The 16,413-nt window shown below is 40.5% G+C and overlaps 1 protein-coding gene across 1 annotated transcript in view; it reads left to right on the plus strand.

Annotated features, from left to right (window-relative positions):
* The window catches only part of LOC133405469 (cGMP-inhibited 3',5'-cyclic phosphodiesterase 3A-like), a 61,775-nt gene extending 55,311 nt beyond the window's left edge, over positions 1–6,464 (plus strand). Inside the window, exon 15 of the mRNA XM_061682445.1 lies at positions 3,355–6,464. Coding sequence (XP_061538429.1) covers positions 3,355–3,674 — 320 coding nt within the window. The 3' untranslated portion in view covers positions 3,675–6,464. The remainder of the gene's footprint in view (positions 1–3,354) is intronic.
* The last annotated feature ends 9,949 nt before the right edge of the window (positions 6,465–16,413 follow it).

A 16,413-nucleotide genomic window follows, 5' to 3' on the forward strand; every position in this document is an offset into this window, starting at 1 on the left:
GTATGGCAGGTTGGACACTAAAGAAGGAGAAAAGGATCTATACAGGCTGGCCAGACAGAGGGACAGAGATGGGAAGGATGTGCAGCAGGTTAGGGTGATTAAGGATAGAGATGGAAATATGTTGACTGGTGCCAGCAGTGTGCTTGCTAGATGGAAAGAATACTTCGAGGAGTTGATGAATGAGGAAAATGATAGAGAAGGGAGAGTAGAAGAGGTAAGTGTGGTGGACCAGGAAGTGGCAATGATTAGTAAGGGGGAAGTTAGAAAGGCATTAAAGAGGATGAAAAATGGAAAGGCAGTTGGTCCTGATGACATTCCTGTGGAGGTATGGAAGCATCTAGGAGAGGTGGCTGTGAAGTTTTTGACCAGCTTGTTCAATAGAATTCTAGTGCGTGAGAAGATGCCTGAGGAATGGAGGAAAAGTGTACTGGTGCCCATTTTTAAGAACAAAGGTGATGTGCAGAGCTGTGGCAACTATAGAGGAATAAAGTTGATGAGCCACACAATGAAGTTATGGGAAAGAGTAGTGGAGGATAGACTCAGGACAGAAGTGAGTATTTGCGAGCAACAGTATGGTTTCATGCCTAGAAAGAGTACCACAGATGCATTATTTGCCTTGAGGATGTTGATGGAAAAGTACAGAGAAGGTCAGAAGGAGCTACATTGTGTCTTTGTAGATCTAGAGAAAGCCTATGACAGAGTACCCAGAGAAGAACTGTGGTACTGCATGCGGAAGTCTGGAGTGGCAGAGAAGTATGTTAGAATAATACAGGACATGTACGAGGGCAGCAGAACAGCGGTGAGGTGTGCTGTAGGTGTGACAGAAGAATTTAAGGTGGACGTGGGACTGCATCAGGGATCAGCCCTGAGCCCCTTCCTTTTTGCAGTGGTGATGGATAGGCTGACAGATGAGGTTAGACTGGAATCCCCGTGGACCATGATGTTTGCAGATGACATTGTGATCTGCAGTGAAAGCAGGGAGCAGCTGGAGGAACAGTTAGAGGGATGGAGGCATGCACTGGAAAGAAGAGGAATGAAGATTAGCCGAAGTAAAACAGAATATATGTGCATGAATGAGAGGGCTGGTGGGGGAAGAATGAGGCTACAGGGAGAAGCGATAGCAAGGGTGGAGGACTTTAAATACTTGGGGTCAACCGTCCAGAGCAATGGTGAGTGTGGTCAGGAAGTGAAGAAACGGGTCAAAGCAGGTTGGAACGGGTGGAGGAAGGTGTCAGGTGTGTTATGTGACAGAAGAGTCTCTGCTAGGATGAAGGGCAAAGTTTATAAAACAGTAGTGAGGCCAGCCATGATGTACGGATTAGAGACAGTGGCACTGAAGAGACAACAGGAAGCAGAGCTGGAGGTGGCGGAAATGAAGATGTTGAGGTTCGCTCTTGGAGTGACCAGGTTGGATAAAATTAGAAATGAGCTCATCAGAGGGACAGCCAAGGTTCGATGTTTTGGAGACAAAGTTAGAGAGCGCAGACTTCAATGGTTTGGACACGTCCAGAGGAGAAATAGTGAGTATATTGGAAGAAGGATGATGAGGATGGAGCTGCCAGGCAAGAGAGCTCGAGGAAGACCAAAGAGAAGGTTGATGGATGTCGTGAGGGAAGACATGATGGCAGTTGGTGTTCGAGAGGAGGATGCAGGAGATAGGCTTACATGGAAAAGGATGACGCGCTGTGGCGACCCCTAACGGGACAAGCCGAAAGGAAAAGAAGAAGAATCTAGCTACTTATCGAGCTGGTTCATTCATTTGAAACTCAGGAAATAAATGCAGATTTTGATTCGTCCGTCCATTTTCTGCACTGCTTCACCCTGTTAGTGTTGCAGTTCCACTGGAGCCTGCAGCTGAGATTTTGGCAGGAGGCAACCCTGGACTGGTCACCAGCCAATCATAGGGCACATATAGACAAACAACCATTCACATGCCCGTTCACACCTAAGGATGATTCAGTCTTTAATGAACCTAACCCGCATGTTTTTGGAATGTGCGGTTAAAAAGCAGCACGCAGAGAAAACAGACGCAAGCACGAGGAAAACATGCCACCTCTACACAGGAAAACCGGAGCCGAGATTCGAACCCCAGACCTCAGAAGTGTGAGGTACACTTGCCTAAATGCAAACTGAAACCATGAATTATGTCCGCTAACTCAATTGATGATGAGTTTAAATGAATAGGTGACTATTTTAATGCATATTCTGTTTCACTCAACAGCAATATACTGTATGAGCAGAGGAACACTATCTCTAAAGTCAAACACAGTCCATTCTAGAACGGTGGTTGTCCACAAATTATTATTATTATTTTTTTAATTTTGAAAAAAATGTTGCCAATATTAGACAATACACCTGTAAACCGAAATAATCTGTCCCATCCATAAAAGAAACAAAAACAAAAAACAAAAAACTTAGAACTATGTTGACAATGTTCTAAGTGTCTTTTTTATATAAAGTTTAACCACTCTAAATAATAAAATGTAAAGACAAATACAGTGGATCCGCGGTTCGGTACTCCCGGATTCAACTATTCGCACCTTTTTTTGTGGTCAATTTTTTGTCAATTTTATTTCATTTTTCTTTTTGTATTTTTTTTGGGGGGGGGAACCAATCCTGGAAACGCTTATTAATGGTTTATCCCTGCTTCTTCAAGAATTTGTTGTTGTTGTTTTTAAATGCAAGTATAATGGGCATCAAATGAGCTATTCATGATCCGCCCCGTCTGTATTCCCAGTGAATAGCGGGAGTCCAATGTTCATAAAATGGACAAAGTTCTAATACAAAGGTGATTTTTTTCCCCCACTTTATTAATGGTCACACAAGGGTACAAAAGAAAAAAAAACACTGCCTTAACTTTGATAAGAAGTGACAACATACTGTTTCTGGTGGAGTCAGACTGTTTTCAAGGGTAGCCGACTTACTTCAGGAAACTTGTGGTGTACTGTAAATTCTTCTTCTCTGAACGCCTCTTGTTGAGGTCATCAAGGTAATCGTTTCTGACCAGAACTCTTCTTGTACACTGTACACTGATGTTTCATGTAGAGTTTGGAATTTCTCCCCAAAATGCTAACTGTACTGTAGGGGTTGAACCGATGAGTCGACTAGTCGACGAGCCCACATTCGTACTCAGCATCGACATTTAAACCTGAAGGGCAACTTATCGCTAGTTAGATGTTTTTAGCATCTCATCCTCCAATCGGCCAATTGACAGAGGACTTTCAACTTGCCCGTCTGCTGCCGTCGCCAGACTATAATGCTCTGTGGCGCGGATAACCCTAACAAGGTCAAAAAGAAGAGGTCATTGGAATTGCAGTTTCTAAACCTTGTCTCATTGTCCTTTCTGTCTTACAGAGAGGCAAAACACTGAGAAGGAAAGCAGGAGAAAAGTGTTCTGCCAAATCACACAGCACCTTCTGGAGAACCACGAAATGTGGAAGAGAGTCATTGCTGCAGAAGTTCAGGAGGACACCCTGAAGGAGGAACCGAACTGTCTTAGCACCTCAACTGACCCAATCACAGCCATTCACGAGGAAGAGGAGGAACAAGCAAGCAAAGAAGAGGAAGATTTGACGGAATGCTTTGATAAAAGTGAAGAGGCGCCCGCTATAGAAGACGATGACGGCCTCTCACAGTCGGAGACGTCAGGCGGGAAAGTGGAGGAATCGGAGTGATAGAAGGAACAATGACCTCCTTCCTAACTAGGAATTTATTTTACCGTTTGTTTGCTCTCCTAACTCTTAATATTGTAGCCAGCACATCACTTTGACACAACACTGTAGAAGACGTTTTGGGTAATTTGTGCCGAACAAAAACAGGGTTTATGACAAGAGATGGTGGCGGGAGCAAATGAATTGGCCTCAGTGGAAAAAAAAGAAGAAAAATCATGTCTTTTATGTTATCCGTGGTACCCAGTCCTTATCTAGCCTGCCCTTTCTTCTGTATATGCACAACGACCCCGTTTCACTAAATTCCCCCATCAGTGAGTTATGAGCTGTGTCAGAAAAGTCCCAGGACTGGTTTCACAAAAGCAATACTTGAAATCTAAACTACAAACTACGATTTTTTTCCCCCCCCTTCAATATCGGCCAGACAATTACCCAGCATGGCTAGAAAGAGATCCAGCAGCTTTTGCTTCATTCGGCGAGAGTTGTGGCAGAAGAATTTGGGGCTGCTTCAGCATGACGCGTCTGCTCCCAATCCCCAGAGCATCTGAATTCCAGGGGAATTCATAAAAGAGAAAAACTTTTAATTTGTTGTTTAGATTTGAAATGTATCTTTAATGACACTCCAGGTAGTCTTTGAACATTTATGACACACCTTGTACATTGTCACATGCCTTGCCATTACTCTTGTTGCTCCTAGCCTCCCATCCGAGTCTGAGAAGACTTCCTCTTGAAGACAATGGGATAAAAGCCAGGGAAAAAGCTGTTTCCACTGAAACTTGCTAATGTGGGGAAAAAACATCACATTTGCGTACAGACTGATTTTATATATGCAGACAGTGCTACAGGACAAACAGGTTTTATACTGTGGACAAAATAGGATGTTCAACAAAGAGCCCTCTAAAAGCTTTGCCTCCTATCAATGAAAAATAATATACAACAAAATGGTTTACTTTGTGTCAAACAATAATGTGTTTAGATATTTCCTCCCACAGCACGCTAACACATCGAAAGGTCACACAACTCAGGAAGGCAGAGACACAAAACTAAGACGACCTTATTACTTTCCAATGCTTCCTGTCCGCCATAACTGTGCACATGATTCACTCACAAAACAAAACAAAACAAAACAAGATCATTGATCAAATACTTAAATGATTTGTAAAACTCTAGTTCTTCCTTCTGGTTCCTGTATGACAATTATATGATTACTTTTTGTGTCACAGCCAGGCTTTTCTGCTTAAACTTTGGCATGATAATTGAAACATTTATGTTGTGTGCAATAATACTGTATTGAAACAGTATAGAAACATGGATAGAATTGTTGGTACCCTTCCAATGAAGAAAGAAAACCCCCATGGTTACTGAAATAACCTTAAACGGAAAATGTATGTTGACAAGCAACAAAGAGGTTAGCGTCCTTTGGACAGATGAGAAAAAAACTGATGAATTTTTTGGCAAGTCACATCTGCTCCATGTTTACAGAATTCCCCCCCCCCCCCCCCCCGCCCACTCCAAAAAAAAAAAAAACACTGTACCTACTGTGAAACCCGGGAGGAGGTGTGGTTTTGTCCTCGGGCTGCTTTGCTGCATCTGGCACAGGGTGTCTTGAATCTGAGCAGGGTACAATAAATCTTAAGGCTATCGAGGTATACTGAAGCGAAATGACGCAGCTCAGTGTCGCAAAGCTTGGACTCAGTCGGAGGTCCTCTAATAGGATAATGACCTCAAATATGTGGCTAAAAGGACTAAAACAGCTTAGAACAAAACATAGCACTAGTCTGAAGAGCCTGATGTAATTTTTATTTTTTTTTTTATGTCATAAAATGGTTCTCAAAGAAAATAATGGAATGCAATAGATCTTCTTCAGGGTCAATAAAGCCTCAATTGGAGTCGTCATGTTGAAGTTGTGCCTCACACAACTGTCATACGGTTGCCACGCTGGCATCGCGCTGCTTTCATTGTGAGTACACTTAACACAACTTCTAGAGTTAAGTTTTTTCTTTTCACATCATTCTTCTCTTAACACCCCTTGTTCAAGCTTGTCCTTCTTTTGGAATAAGTCACCAACGTTTTGTAATGTGCGACTTTAGAAGCATTTCTCTCCCAATCATTTGTCAAATTCCAAATTGTAGGACTTCAACAGTGGCGCTTTTCTCCAGGGGGGGAAGCTATATAATACATGCCTAACATTTTGATATACAATATTTAGGCTATGATTTAGTCAGCACCACCGCACCAAATCATGTGTAAACTAGCAGTCAAATTTCCCTTCAAAGGGAAACGCGGAAGTGTGTCCAGAGCATAGACATATGTGGAAATCCACAGAGAGAGTCGATTTCTATACGTAGACATCTATGGAGACAGAGCTGCGGACAGTCGGAAGTTACGTCCGGGATTTCGGTCGCTGGAATTTTCCGGCCAACCCCACCGCAGCCCCATTTGTTGCACTGAAGTGGAGCTACTGTGCATGTCAAACTTTGAATGAGAGTCAATGAGGAAAGACATTTGTGCCCCAGGAGAGATGTGACGTCAATAAAACAGACAACAGAGATGAATTGAAACAACTTTAATCACCGTTACCGACAGTGGATACTATTTATCCTGCTCGTTTAAAAACAGATATATTTTAAAATATTTGTATTTTATTATCAATATTTGTATTTATAATTTGTTTAATTGTTTATTTATATTTGTTTTTGTGTTCAACGATAGTAATGTGGTGACGTGCTTGGGTGGGTGGCGCTTTAGCGCCTTCTGTTGACCATCCACCGCTCGACTTCAGGGTTGTTGAACTATTGACGTTCCACTGTATAAAATGTTTTTGGTTTTTTTTTTGTGTTTTTTTCTGCTGTCCTATGTTTTACTGTATAACTACCAAGTAGTGAAAAGCTCATTAAAACTACAAAGCAAGTGATGGCCTTCTGCCTGGTAATGCATGTCAGGGTGCTTTGTTTGAAAATACAAATGTACAGTATATTTGAATGGATCTGAAGGTTCGTGCATCCATTACCTACACTGTTTATCTTGTTCGGATTCCTGAGGGGTTGAAGAATATCCCAGGGGATTCAGTGAGGCAGGGTGCACCTGGAACTGATTACCTGTCAATCACAGGACTAGCGCATAGAGACCGTTCAGACTCACGCCCACTGCCAAACCTCGACGTTCATCTTTTTGAATGGCGGTCGGTGGGGGAAATTAGCTGCTAGCTCAAGATGTGAGACGAATGTTTTCACTTCAGCTTGTGACGGCTTCGGTAAAACTGGCTGAAGCAGTTAAATACCGTTGATGTACGGTGTTTCTGATGCTCTGCAGCAGACTGCCTATCCATTAGTTATACATATCTCCTTTGCTAAGACATGCTCCTAAAAGCACTGCCGCGCCAAGGTAATGTCTCCAAAGTGGTTTTCAATTTGTTAAAAAGTGCAGACTATTCCGCAATATAGTCAAGTCCTACATCATAATAATCCCTAATATGTGCTAAATGTGTCTTTTATGAGGCTTATTAATAATCATAAGGAAGTAGATTTAGTTACAATTGTGTGCTAATTAACAATGTTAAAAAAGATGTATGAGGCAATCTGCGGCATAACTAATAATTACCTAATACGTGTTTTTAGGGTGGCGTTTGACCCTAGACACACATATTTTGCATTTCCATTATTTTGTATCATTTTATGATTTTGAAACAAAGATAGCGGTTTGAAGGATGACGTGAAAACAAACTGATTTTTCCCTCGAAACCTTGAAGAAATGAATGGGTAGCATTAACCAGCTTTAGAGTCATTGTTTAAGCGATCTGGGAAACAAAGCAGGAATGATTTAAAACCACAGTTCAAACAGCTTAATTGCAACCTCTTAAAGGTCAACAAGTACAAGGCTTCAGCTCCTGTAGTAACTCTATTAAGCTTGCAAAAGGCCCAAACAAAATGCACCACCGAGGTGCTCTCTGTCTTCCCATGAATACAGATTCCCTTGCATTTCTATTCTTTTTATCATGTTTGGAATTATTTGATGACAAACGATAGCAACTATCAGAAAAGCCTGGGATGCAAGATTATATTATGTAACCATGTAAGCACAGCACACTGCCACCATTAACGTAATCATGACTTCTTCTTTACTTACAAACAAGCCCAGTGTTTGTTTTTGCTAAATGTTCTATCCAGGTAAGAGACGTGTTTTAAGATGAAATATTAATCAAATATTACCTTTAAATTTCACACACTTTAACAAAATTTAATGTCAGCTAATAAGATTGTATGAATAGAAGGGAAACAAATCTAATCCATTGAACTGGCAAGTTTGTAGAAACTGAACTACCCTACTGTGACCCAATTACTTAACTCAATTAGCGTTTCTCCAATGTTAATACTTTCTAATTCACGAGCTGGATCCATTGCACAGTTATCAACACGAGCATTGTGCGAAAGAGGGCTAAGCTGTGCGACACATTGCCCCTTATTCTCAAGGCTTGACAATGATTTTATTTATTTATTTTTTTTAAAGACACATTTCCGTCCAAAGTAAGTGCTTATCATCCTTGTTTATGCTTTGAAGGATTATCGGGTGTCATTGTAACACAAGCATATGCAGGAAAAGGCAGCCTCTCCCAGACATCTTCCACTAACAAAGGAGTTATAGTTTGGTATAAAAATATGAACATGACTTGTTTATTTTTTTGCTCTATTTCAAAAAATCACTGACTAAACAGACTGCTGTGCAAGTGTGCTGCCTCGCGCATTGATTGAATACATGAATACGACTTTCAAGCTCTGTGCACTGTATATATCCTTATCACTGTGCAGTATATTAATGCCTCACTTTGCAATCTAATCTGCATATTATCTTTACGGCACTGTTTCATCAAGTGCTGCACTTGTATTTTCCCCAAAGCCGCTGTTTCTTGTGGGGTCAAGTTGGTGTGATCTGCCTCACAAACTGTGCACTACACAGCGCGACAATGAAAGTGACTTTTAAAAAAAGCTGTGACAGACGTTGCTGTTGTTGACGAAATGGTTCCAAATGTTCATGCATGTTTCTCACAATGTTGCTGTGATGCTTTGGAGGGAGAATGAGCCAGCTCGTCAACTTCGCCTCATTCAGGTTTTATACTAAAGGCGCTTCATAGTGTGAATGCTCACGTCTACAGTCTTACAAGTACATTCTGTTTTTCACCATTTTATACATTGCCATGAGAGTAAAACACATGCGACCATACTTCAGTTTCACCATTGGTTCGAAATGACTTTTTGTTTGCTTCCTCAGTAATTCAACAGTTGATATTATATATTTGGGGATGGGGGGGGGCTTCGTATTTTCTCAAACATTTGCTTACTATGCCAAAATGTGTGTCGAAGGAGTGGAAATGAATTGCTACCTGAGGCAGGAGACAGTGGCTGCCCGTTTTAGGGTTAGTTACATACAAACCTGAATAAGGAACAAAAGACGAGGGAATATCAGTGCCACAATAAATTGAAACAAAAAGATAAAATAAAAGAATGCATTTGCAATGACACAAGAATTAAAGTTACAGTATTACAAGGGAGGAAAAAAATAATCCCATGAGCAACAAATTCCAATATTATGATAAAATGTTGTATTGTTACAAGAGTAGAGGCGTAACGTAGCAAGAAAAAAAGTTGTAATATTGTGGGGGGGGGGAGTGATGTTATGAGAGTAGTGATACAATGTTATGACAAGAAACTTAGCATCACAAGAAACATGTTGTAGCCAGTATTATGTGAATAAAGTCATAATGTTTTCAGCATAAAGTTGTAATGATGCCAGAATGGAATCGGACTGCTATGAGGGAAAAAAAAAGTCGTCATGCTCGGTGAATAAAGTTGTAATATTATGAGAAAAAGGTGTAATAATGCAATAATTAAATTGCAATATTACAAGGAAAGGTCATGGTATAACAATAATAAAATTGTAATATTACAGGAGAAAAAGTTATATTACAATAATTAAGTTGTAACACAAGAATAAAGTTACAGCTAAAATAAAGTTGTGATTTTACATAAGTAAATGTAAAAATCCTATATTAATGTTTATCACAACTGTCACAGACCAGCAGGCCATTTGTAAATATTTTAATATTTCATATTTGTTTAAAAAAAGAGACAATTTCAGTGTGTGCAGGTCTCACATTAATCTAACAAGCTTCTCAACAGTCATCATTTTAAGACAGCTCCTGTATATGTTTGTAATCGTAATATTAGGACTTTACTCATGTAAAATGACACATTTTTCTCATAATATCACTAGGTTATTCTTACATTTTAACTTGACAAGAAATTGATCGTGTAACATTGTAAGCATTTTTTTTCCTTTTTGTAATTATAATACTCTACTTGCTTCTCTTAATTTGGTCCTAATACTGCTTAATAAATTTCAGTTTTTACAAATGAATTAAGTCAAAGATATATTTGAAATGATCCTCAGTCCGCAGTTGTTTGTCAGTCTTTTTATTTTTTTTCTATGGCCAAAACATTGCCATTCAGACACAGACACTCCTGGTCAATCACGTAAAACGGTTTGTGCATTTAAAAAATGTAACAATATTTATATTTTCCGTCAGTGTCCAGTAATAGCTTTTATTTAATTTTTGCACCTATTTAAAAAAAAATTTTTTTTTTTTTTTTTTTACTAAATAGCTCAAAGATAACAGACAATAAAGCCTCGCTAACATTATCTAACAAAGACAGAACCCAATGCTTTCTGAATTCTAAAACCTATGTTCGGACATGCACTTAAAAGGACTTGAGAATACTTTCCAGCCTCTTACAACACTGCGGCAAAGCTGACATTTTATTTCCCGGATGTCCGAAAGAGTCACAAATCAAGGCTGTTCTCCCAACAATTTGGAAAGATTTTGCACGAAAACGAATGCACTGTAACTAATAGCAAAAAAAAATAATCCGTTGTTTAGTTGATATGAAAAAGATAGATCGCTTGCATAAAATATTCAATGTTTTATATGCAGTAGGTCTGCGACATGTCTGAAAATTTGTTGGAGCGTGACAGCATTTGTAAATTTTTTTTTTATTTTTATTTATTTATTTTTCTTAGTACTGTACTGCACATCACTGTGGGGGTTTGTGCATACGGACAACTTTCACAAGTTCAGTTTCACTAACGACGCTGCAGAACCTCTGTGCCATACTGTGCTTAACCTTTTGCTTGTAAATTCTAGTGGGAATATGTTAACTTTGGCCCAAATGTTTTTGGTGCTAGACAGCAAATACATTTTGGCTCCAAATGATGGGTAAACAAAAATGTTTTGCAGTACAAGCTCATGCCTTCAGTTGCGCTTTGGTTATTATGACAACCCGTGGCAGTTACCTTTAATCAGATTTTTAAATGTATACTTGTAGTACGATGTCATGTTGAAACAAGGCCAGAGCAGTGCAGGTTATAAAACTACAACTAAACTAGTTCTGCTTGTGAAAGTTTGTGATGTTCTATGGATTCAATTAGAAGAGGATTGCTGCATACCTTATTATATCCACACCAAAAAGGCTGTTGAGCTCTGTAATTTTGTTATTTGCTTAAATTGAAACCTAAAACGGAGCGTATTTCGGTCATTCGGTGCTGTCAGTCTAATCCAGACACTGTGAAGGCAGGGGTGTGTTCTATTCTCAGAGCAGAAGTTGTCGTTTGGCATTTATAAACCCCCCCCAAAAAAAACACCTTTTATTTCAAAATTGTTTGTTGTGCCATACCATTTTCATGTGCATTGTATGAGTGGTACATTGTTTGTTGAAACCAAAACAAACTTTTCAATGAGGCTAGTTATGTTTTATATATTCCTCTAATCGACTAAAGCAGGCACTTGCACTTCACAACACACACAACACATGTAGCAATACTTACAGGATGGGGGATGTTGTGTGATCCACCAATATTTGTTTCAGTGGAAAATACAATTTTATTCCTTCATCTAGTGACTTTTTATTTAAAAAAAATATATATATATATACTGTAAATATTGAAAAAAAGTATATATATATATATATATATATATATATATATATATACATATATATATACATATATATATATATATATATATATATATATATATATATATATATATACTTTTAGAAAAAGATTTATTTTTACTGTTTTGTAATTTAGACACAATACTGTAGCTCCTCTATTGTCAGATTTACTGGAAGTGCCTCTTCAAAATGTATTACAAAGTAATTATACAATATATAGGGATTATTAGAACATGTCACTAGCAAAACAGTCTTGATGTTGTAATGTGACTATTGTTGAATTAAATGATTTATAAATACAGCAAGTGTCTTTGTCCTGTTTCTACCACAACACACAGTTGACATTAGTTTTTGTTTGTTTGTTTTTTTAACATCAAGCTCAATTCAGTTGACTGTCGTCCATTTTAATCCCATGCTGTGTTTAATGATGACATTACAGTGTCATCGTTTACTCCAAAATCTTGACAATTCAGAACTGAAACAAGCATACATTCCAACAGCTTCTTGCCTCTTGCCATTAAATTGCTAGAGGCTAAGTGTTTTTATGTCTCAAAAGTATTTTTCTGTCAAAAGGCTGTCTATTGTTGTACTCGTGCACCTCCAACTACCGAAGACAAATTCCTTGTGTGTTTTTAACATACTTGCCAAATAAAGAGGATTCTGAATCTGATGCTAGACTGGAACAACACATTTGCATGCGCTTTGTTGATGATGATAGGTTGTCAATGCAATCAACAATGGAGTCTGTGTTTCTGTAGTCAAGACAATGCCTGCTTACATGAATGGAAAGTAGCCGTCTTTTTGTCATGTGATATCCAAATGAGCCGTAAGCCATATCTAATCACATGATGCCAGTACTTACTACATGCAGGCCAAATCCATGGTCACGCAACAGAATTCCACGGAGTATTGTAACAGTGTCGAGGTGTTAAAATCCCCTTGCTAATTTCACATGCCCCACTAACATACACCAGGATTACTGTTGTTTCTCCATGTTGCCAAAAATAAATACAAACGGATGATTTGAATGCAGAATTAGGAGGTTATATATTTGTTGACTTGGTGGAAATGCAGCTTGCTTACTTTGGTTTTAGGAGGGAACAATGCAAATACAGTCAGTTTATTAGTTTCATGGCGTTACAGTATGTAACACTGGAAAACACTCCCTTACAAAATTAATTATTCGGACTGCTGCAATTCTTATAACAAACTGTAGCCTAATTCTCCATTGTTAAAGGTTAGTTTCACTCTGACTTTTCAGGTGAAAACTCTGCATCTTCGGCACACAGCAATATTCAGGGCAGGACTCGGGACTCACGTCATCAGTCCAAGTTGAATGGACTACATGTAACCATAGCAACAGAAAATCACACAAGATTTTGTCTATTATCGGCACACACTGTGCCAGCTGTGAACAAAGGAGGTCAACCGCTGTGTTTTAACATTCATCATCTCTCAAGAGTGTCGGTATTATATGAACAATAAGCCTAAACCTCGCGGGGTTTTAACAATGTAAAATGAGGTAAACATTACAACAGCACGGAGCTATCCTGATACAAACCAGCCAGTTCAAAGACAGGTCATAAGAAATGAATTACAACTACAACAGTACGGTTTGAATTGTGAGATATGTGGATGTACAAAATCCTAAACAAAAGAAAAGAAAAATAAGGTACGGCTCATATAGCCTTGCAAATATGAATCAAACTGTTTCGAATTTCACATCACTCAAAGTGCATTTGTGGATTTGACATCATTTTGTAATATAGCTTGATATAGCGAATGTAAAAAATAAAAAAAAACTCCGGAAGACGAAACAAATTAGTAATAACCTATCAACTATCAATATTTTGTACCTTGAGGTTTTTGCTTGACCTATCTGATAAGTTTGATTTTGCATTTTGTCTACAAAATGTCTTAAAATCAAACATTTGATTATTTATACACATAACTGAATTTGGAGCACATGCCTCGAAAAGGACAACTACCTTGGATTTAATAACTGGTTAACCCTTTGGGAGCAATAACCTCAACCAAACGTTTCCTGTAGTTGCACATCAGACGTGCGCAACAATCAGGATGAATTGTGGGCCATTCCTCCTTACAAAACTGTTGCAGGGCAGCAAGATTCTTGGGATGTCTGGTGTGAATAGCTCTCTCGAGGTCATGCCATAGCACGAAGGACTACCAGTTTGACACACACTTCTGACGTCATAAATTTATCATTAGTAATTCATTATATACTGTAAATCTATGTGAACACACTGATCATATTAATGATTTCTCACAATAAAACAATGATTTAGGAATTTAGAAACAATTTTGGAAACAGATATATATCAATACCCCTCCATCACCTTATCGTGGTGGAGGGGTTTGTGTGCCCCACTGATCCTAGGAGCTAAGTTGTCGGGGGCTTCACGCCCCTGGTAGGGTCACCCATGGCAAACAGGTCCGAGGTGAGGGACCAGACAAAGCACGGCTCCAAAAAACCCTTTGACGAACAAAATAAACGGAAATAGGTTTCCCTTGCCCGGACGCAGGTCACCGTGGCGCCTCCCTGGAGCCCCTCTGGAGGTGGGGCTCGAAGGCGAGCGCCTGATGGCCGGGCCTGCACCCATGGGGCCATAGGGGTCGGGTGCAGTGCGAGCTGGGCGGTGGCCGAAGGCCGGGACCTTGGCGATCCGATCCCCGGCTACAGAAGCTGGCTCTAAGGACGTAGAATGTCACCTCTCTGGCAGGCAAGGAGCCCGAGCTGGGGTGTAAGGTTGAGAAGTTCCGACTAGATATAGTCGAGCTCGCCTCCACACACGGCTTGGGCTCTGGTACCAGTCCTCTTGAGAGGGGTTGGACTCTCTTCCACTCTGGAGTTGCCCACGGTGAGAGGGGCTGAGCAGGTGTGGGTATAATTGGTACCACCGAGCTCGGCGCCTGTACATTGGGGTTCACCCCGGTGGACGAGAGGGTAGCCTCCCTCCGCCTTCGGGTGGGCGGGACGGGTTCCGACTGTTGTTTATGCCTATGCACCAAACATCAGTTCAGAGTACCCACCCTTTTTGGAGTCCTTGGAGGGGGTGGTGGAGAGCGCTCCAGCTGGGGACTCCATCGTTCTGCTGGGGGACGTCAATGCTCACGTGGATAATGACAGTGAGACCTGGAAGGGCGTGATTGGGAGGAACGAGCATAAGGGTGTCCACACGTCCACTTGGCACCAGGACACCCTAGGTCGCAGTTCGATGATCGACTTTGTGGTCGTGTCATCGGACTTGCGGCCGCATGTCTTGGACACTCGGGTGAAGAGAGGGGCGGAGCTCTCAACTGATCACCACCTGGTGGTGAGTTGACTCCGATGGTGGGGGAAGATGCTGGTCAGACCTGGCAGGCCCAAACGTATTGTGAGGGTCTGCTGGGAACGTCAGAAGGAGTTTCAACTCCCCGCCTCCGGCAGAACTTCAGCCATGTCTCGGGGGAGGCGGGGAACATTGAGTCCAAGTGGAGAGTAGAGCCACTGCTCCTCCGCACTGAGAGGAGCCAGATGAGGTTGCTCGGGCATCTGTTTAGGATGCTTCCCGGACGCCTCCCGGGTGAGGTGCTCCGGGCACATCCCACCGGGAGGACACCCCGGGGACGACCCAGGACACGCTGGAGAGACTACGTCTGTCGACTTGCCTGGGAACGTCCTCGGGATGCCCTCGGAAGTGGTTGGGGAGAGGGAAGTCTGGGCTTCGCTGCTAAAGCTACTGCCCCCGCGACCCGACCTCGGATAAGCGGAAGAAAATGGATGGATATATATCAATATACAACACTTTATTTCTATAAATCTGTTTACATTCTTGAAAAAATCACCTCTACAACATTCCTAGGAAATCACAATGTCCCATTACTGGTGAGATATTTTTTGAACACTACTCATGTGGTCCTTGGGCACATGAGTTGTGTCCATGGTGCCCGCTGGCACTACGTTGGTGACACCTGAACTGGACCACCAAAGAAGTTGAATTCGATATGATGTTGGATTTCAAATTAAACTTCCTTAAAAATCCCCTTACTGTTAGCGTATAGCAGAGTTGCCTAAGTCATATTTGAAGGTTTTCAGAAAACAAGAAAAAAAAGAGCTTCGTTGCTTCAAATCAACATTTGTGGATTACCATTCACTGAATGAATGACAATCGACACAGACGAAACCATTTTTAGCAAGCACAACGGTATATTATTTTTAAATTGATATTGTGACAGTCAGTTAAATACGACTGTAATTATGCCATGAGGCTAACGATATGTGACTGTAATTACACATAATTTAAAAATCAAGGTAACAATAATCAACTCGGTTCTTTATCACACAACAATTGAAAAGTTATTGACTATATCAGGATGCCACTCAGGAAGTACTTTCTGGGTTTCATTAATAAAGAAATCTATTGTTGCGTTTCAAAAGATAAACCCTTCGAAAATTTGTATGCAAGACTTGTATTACTTCTGAATTCGAAGTCCCATTAAACACAATTGCCCTGTGTTCGCGCAACCGTTCAACTTCTGAAAGATAGTCTAGTTTGGCTTTTATTTTGAAATTGGTCCTCTGAGCGCGTTACCGTAATGCGGAGTATCAACAGCATTGACAATGTAAGTGGAGGCTGGCTTGACTTGGTCCTTCTTTTTGTCTTTTTTTTTTTTTTTTTTTTTTTTTCACGTGGGAGGCTGGTCTGCCCGCAGTTAAGAGCAGACGCCTCCTCCCATTCTCT

The sequence above is a fragment of the Phycodurus eques genome, chromosome 7 (genome assembly GCF_024500275.1).
Source record: "Phycodurus eques isolate BA_2022a chromosome 7, UOR_Pequ_1.1, whole genome shotgun sequence".
NCBI lineage: Eukaryota > Metazoa > Chordata > Actinopteri > Syngnathiformes > Syngnathidae > Phycodurus > Phycodurus eques.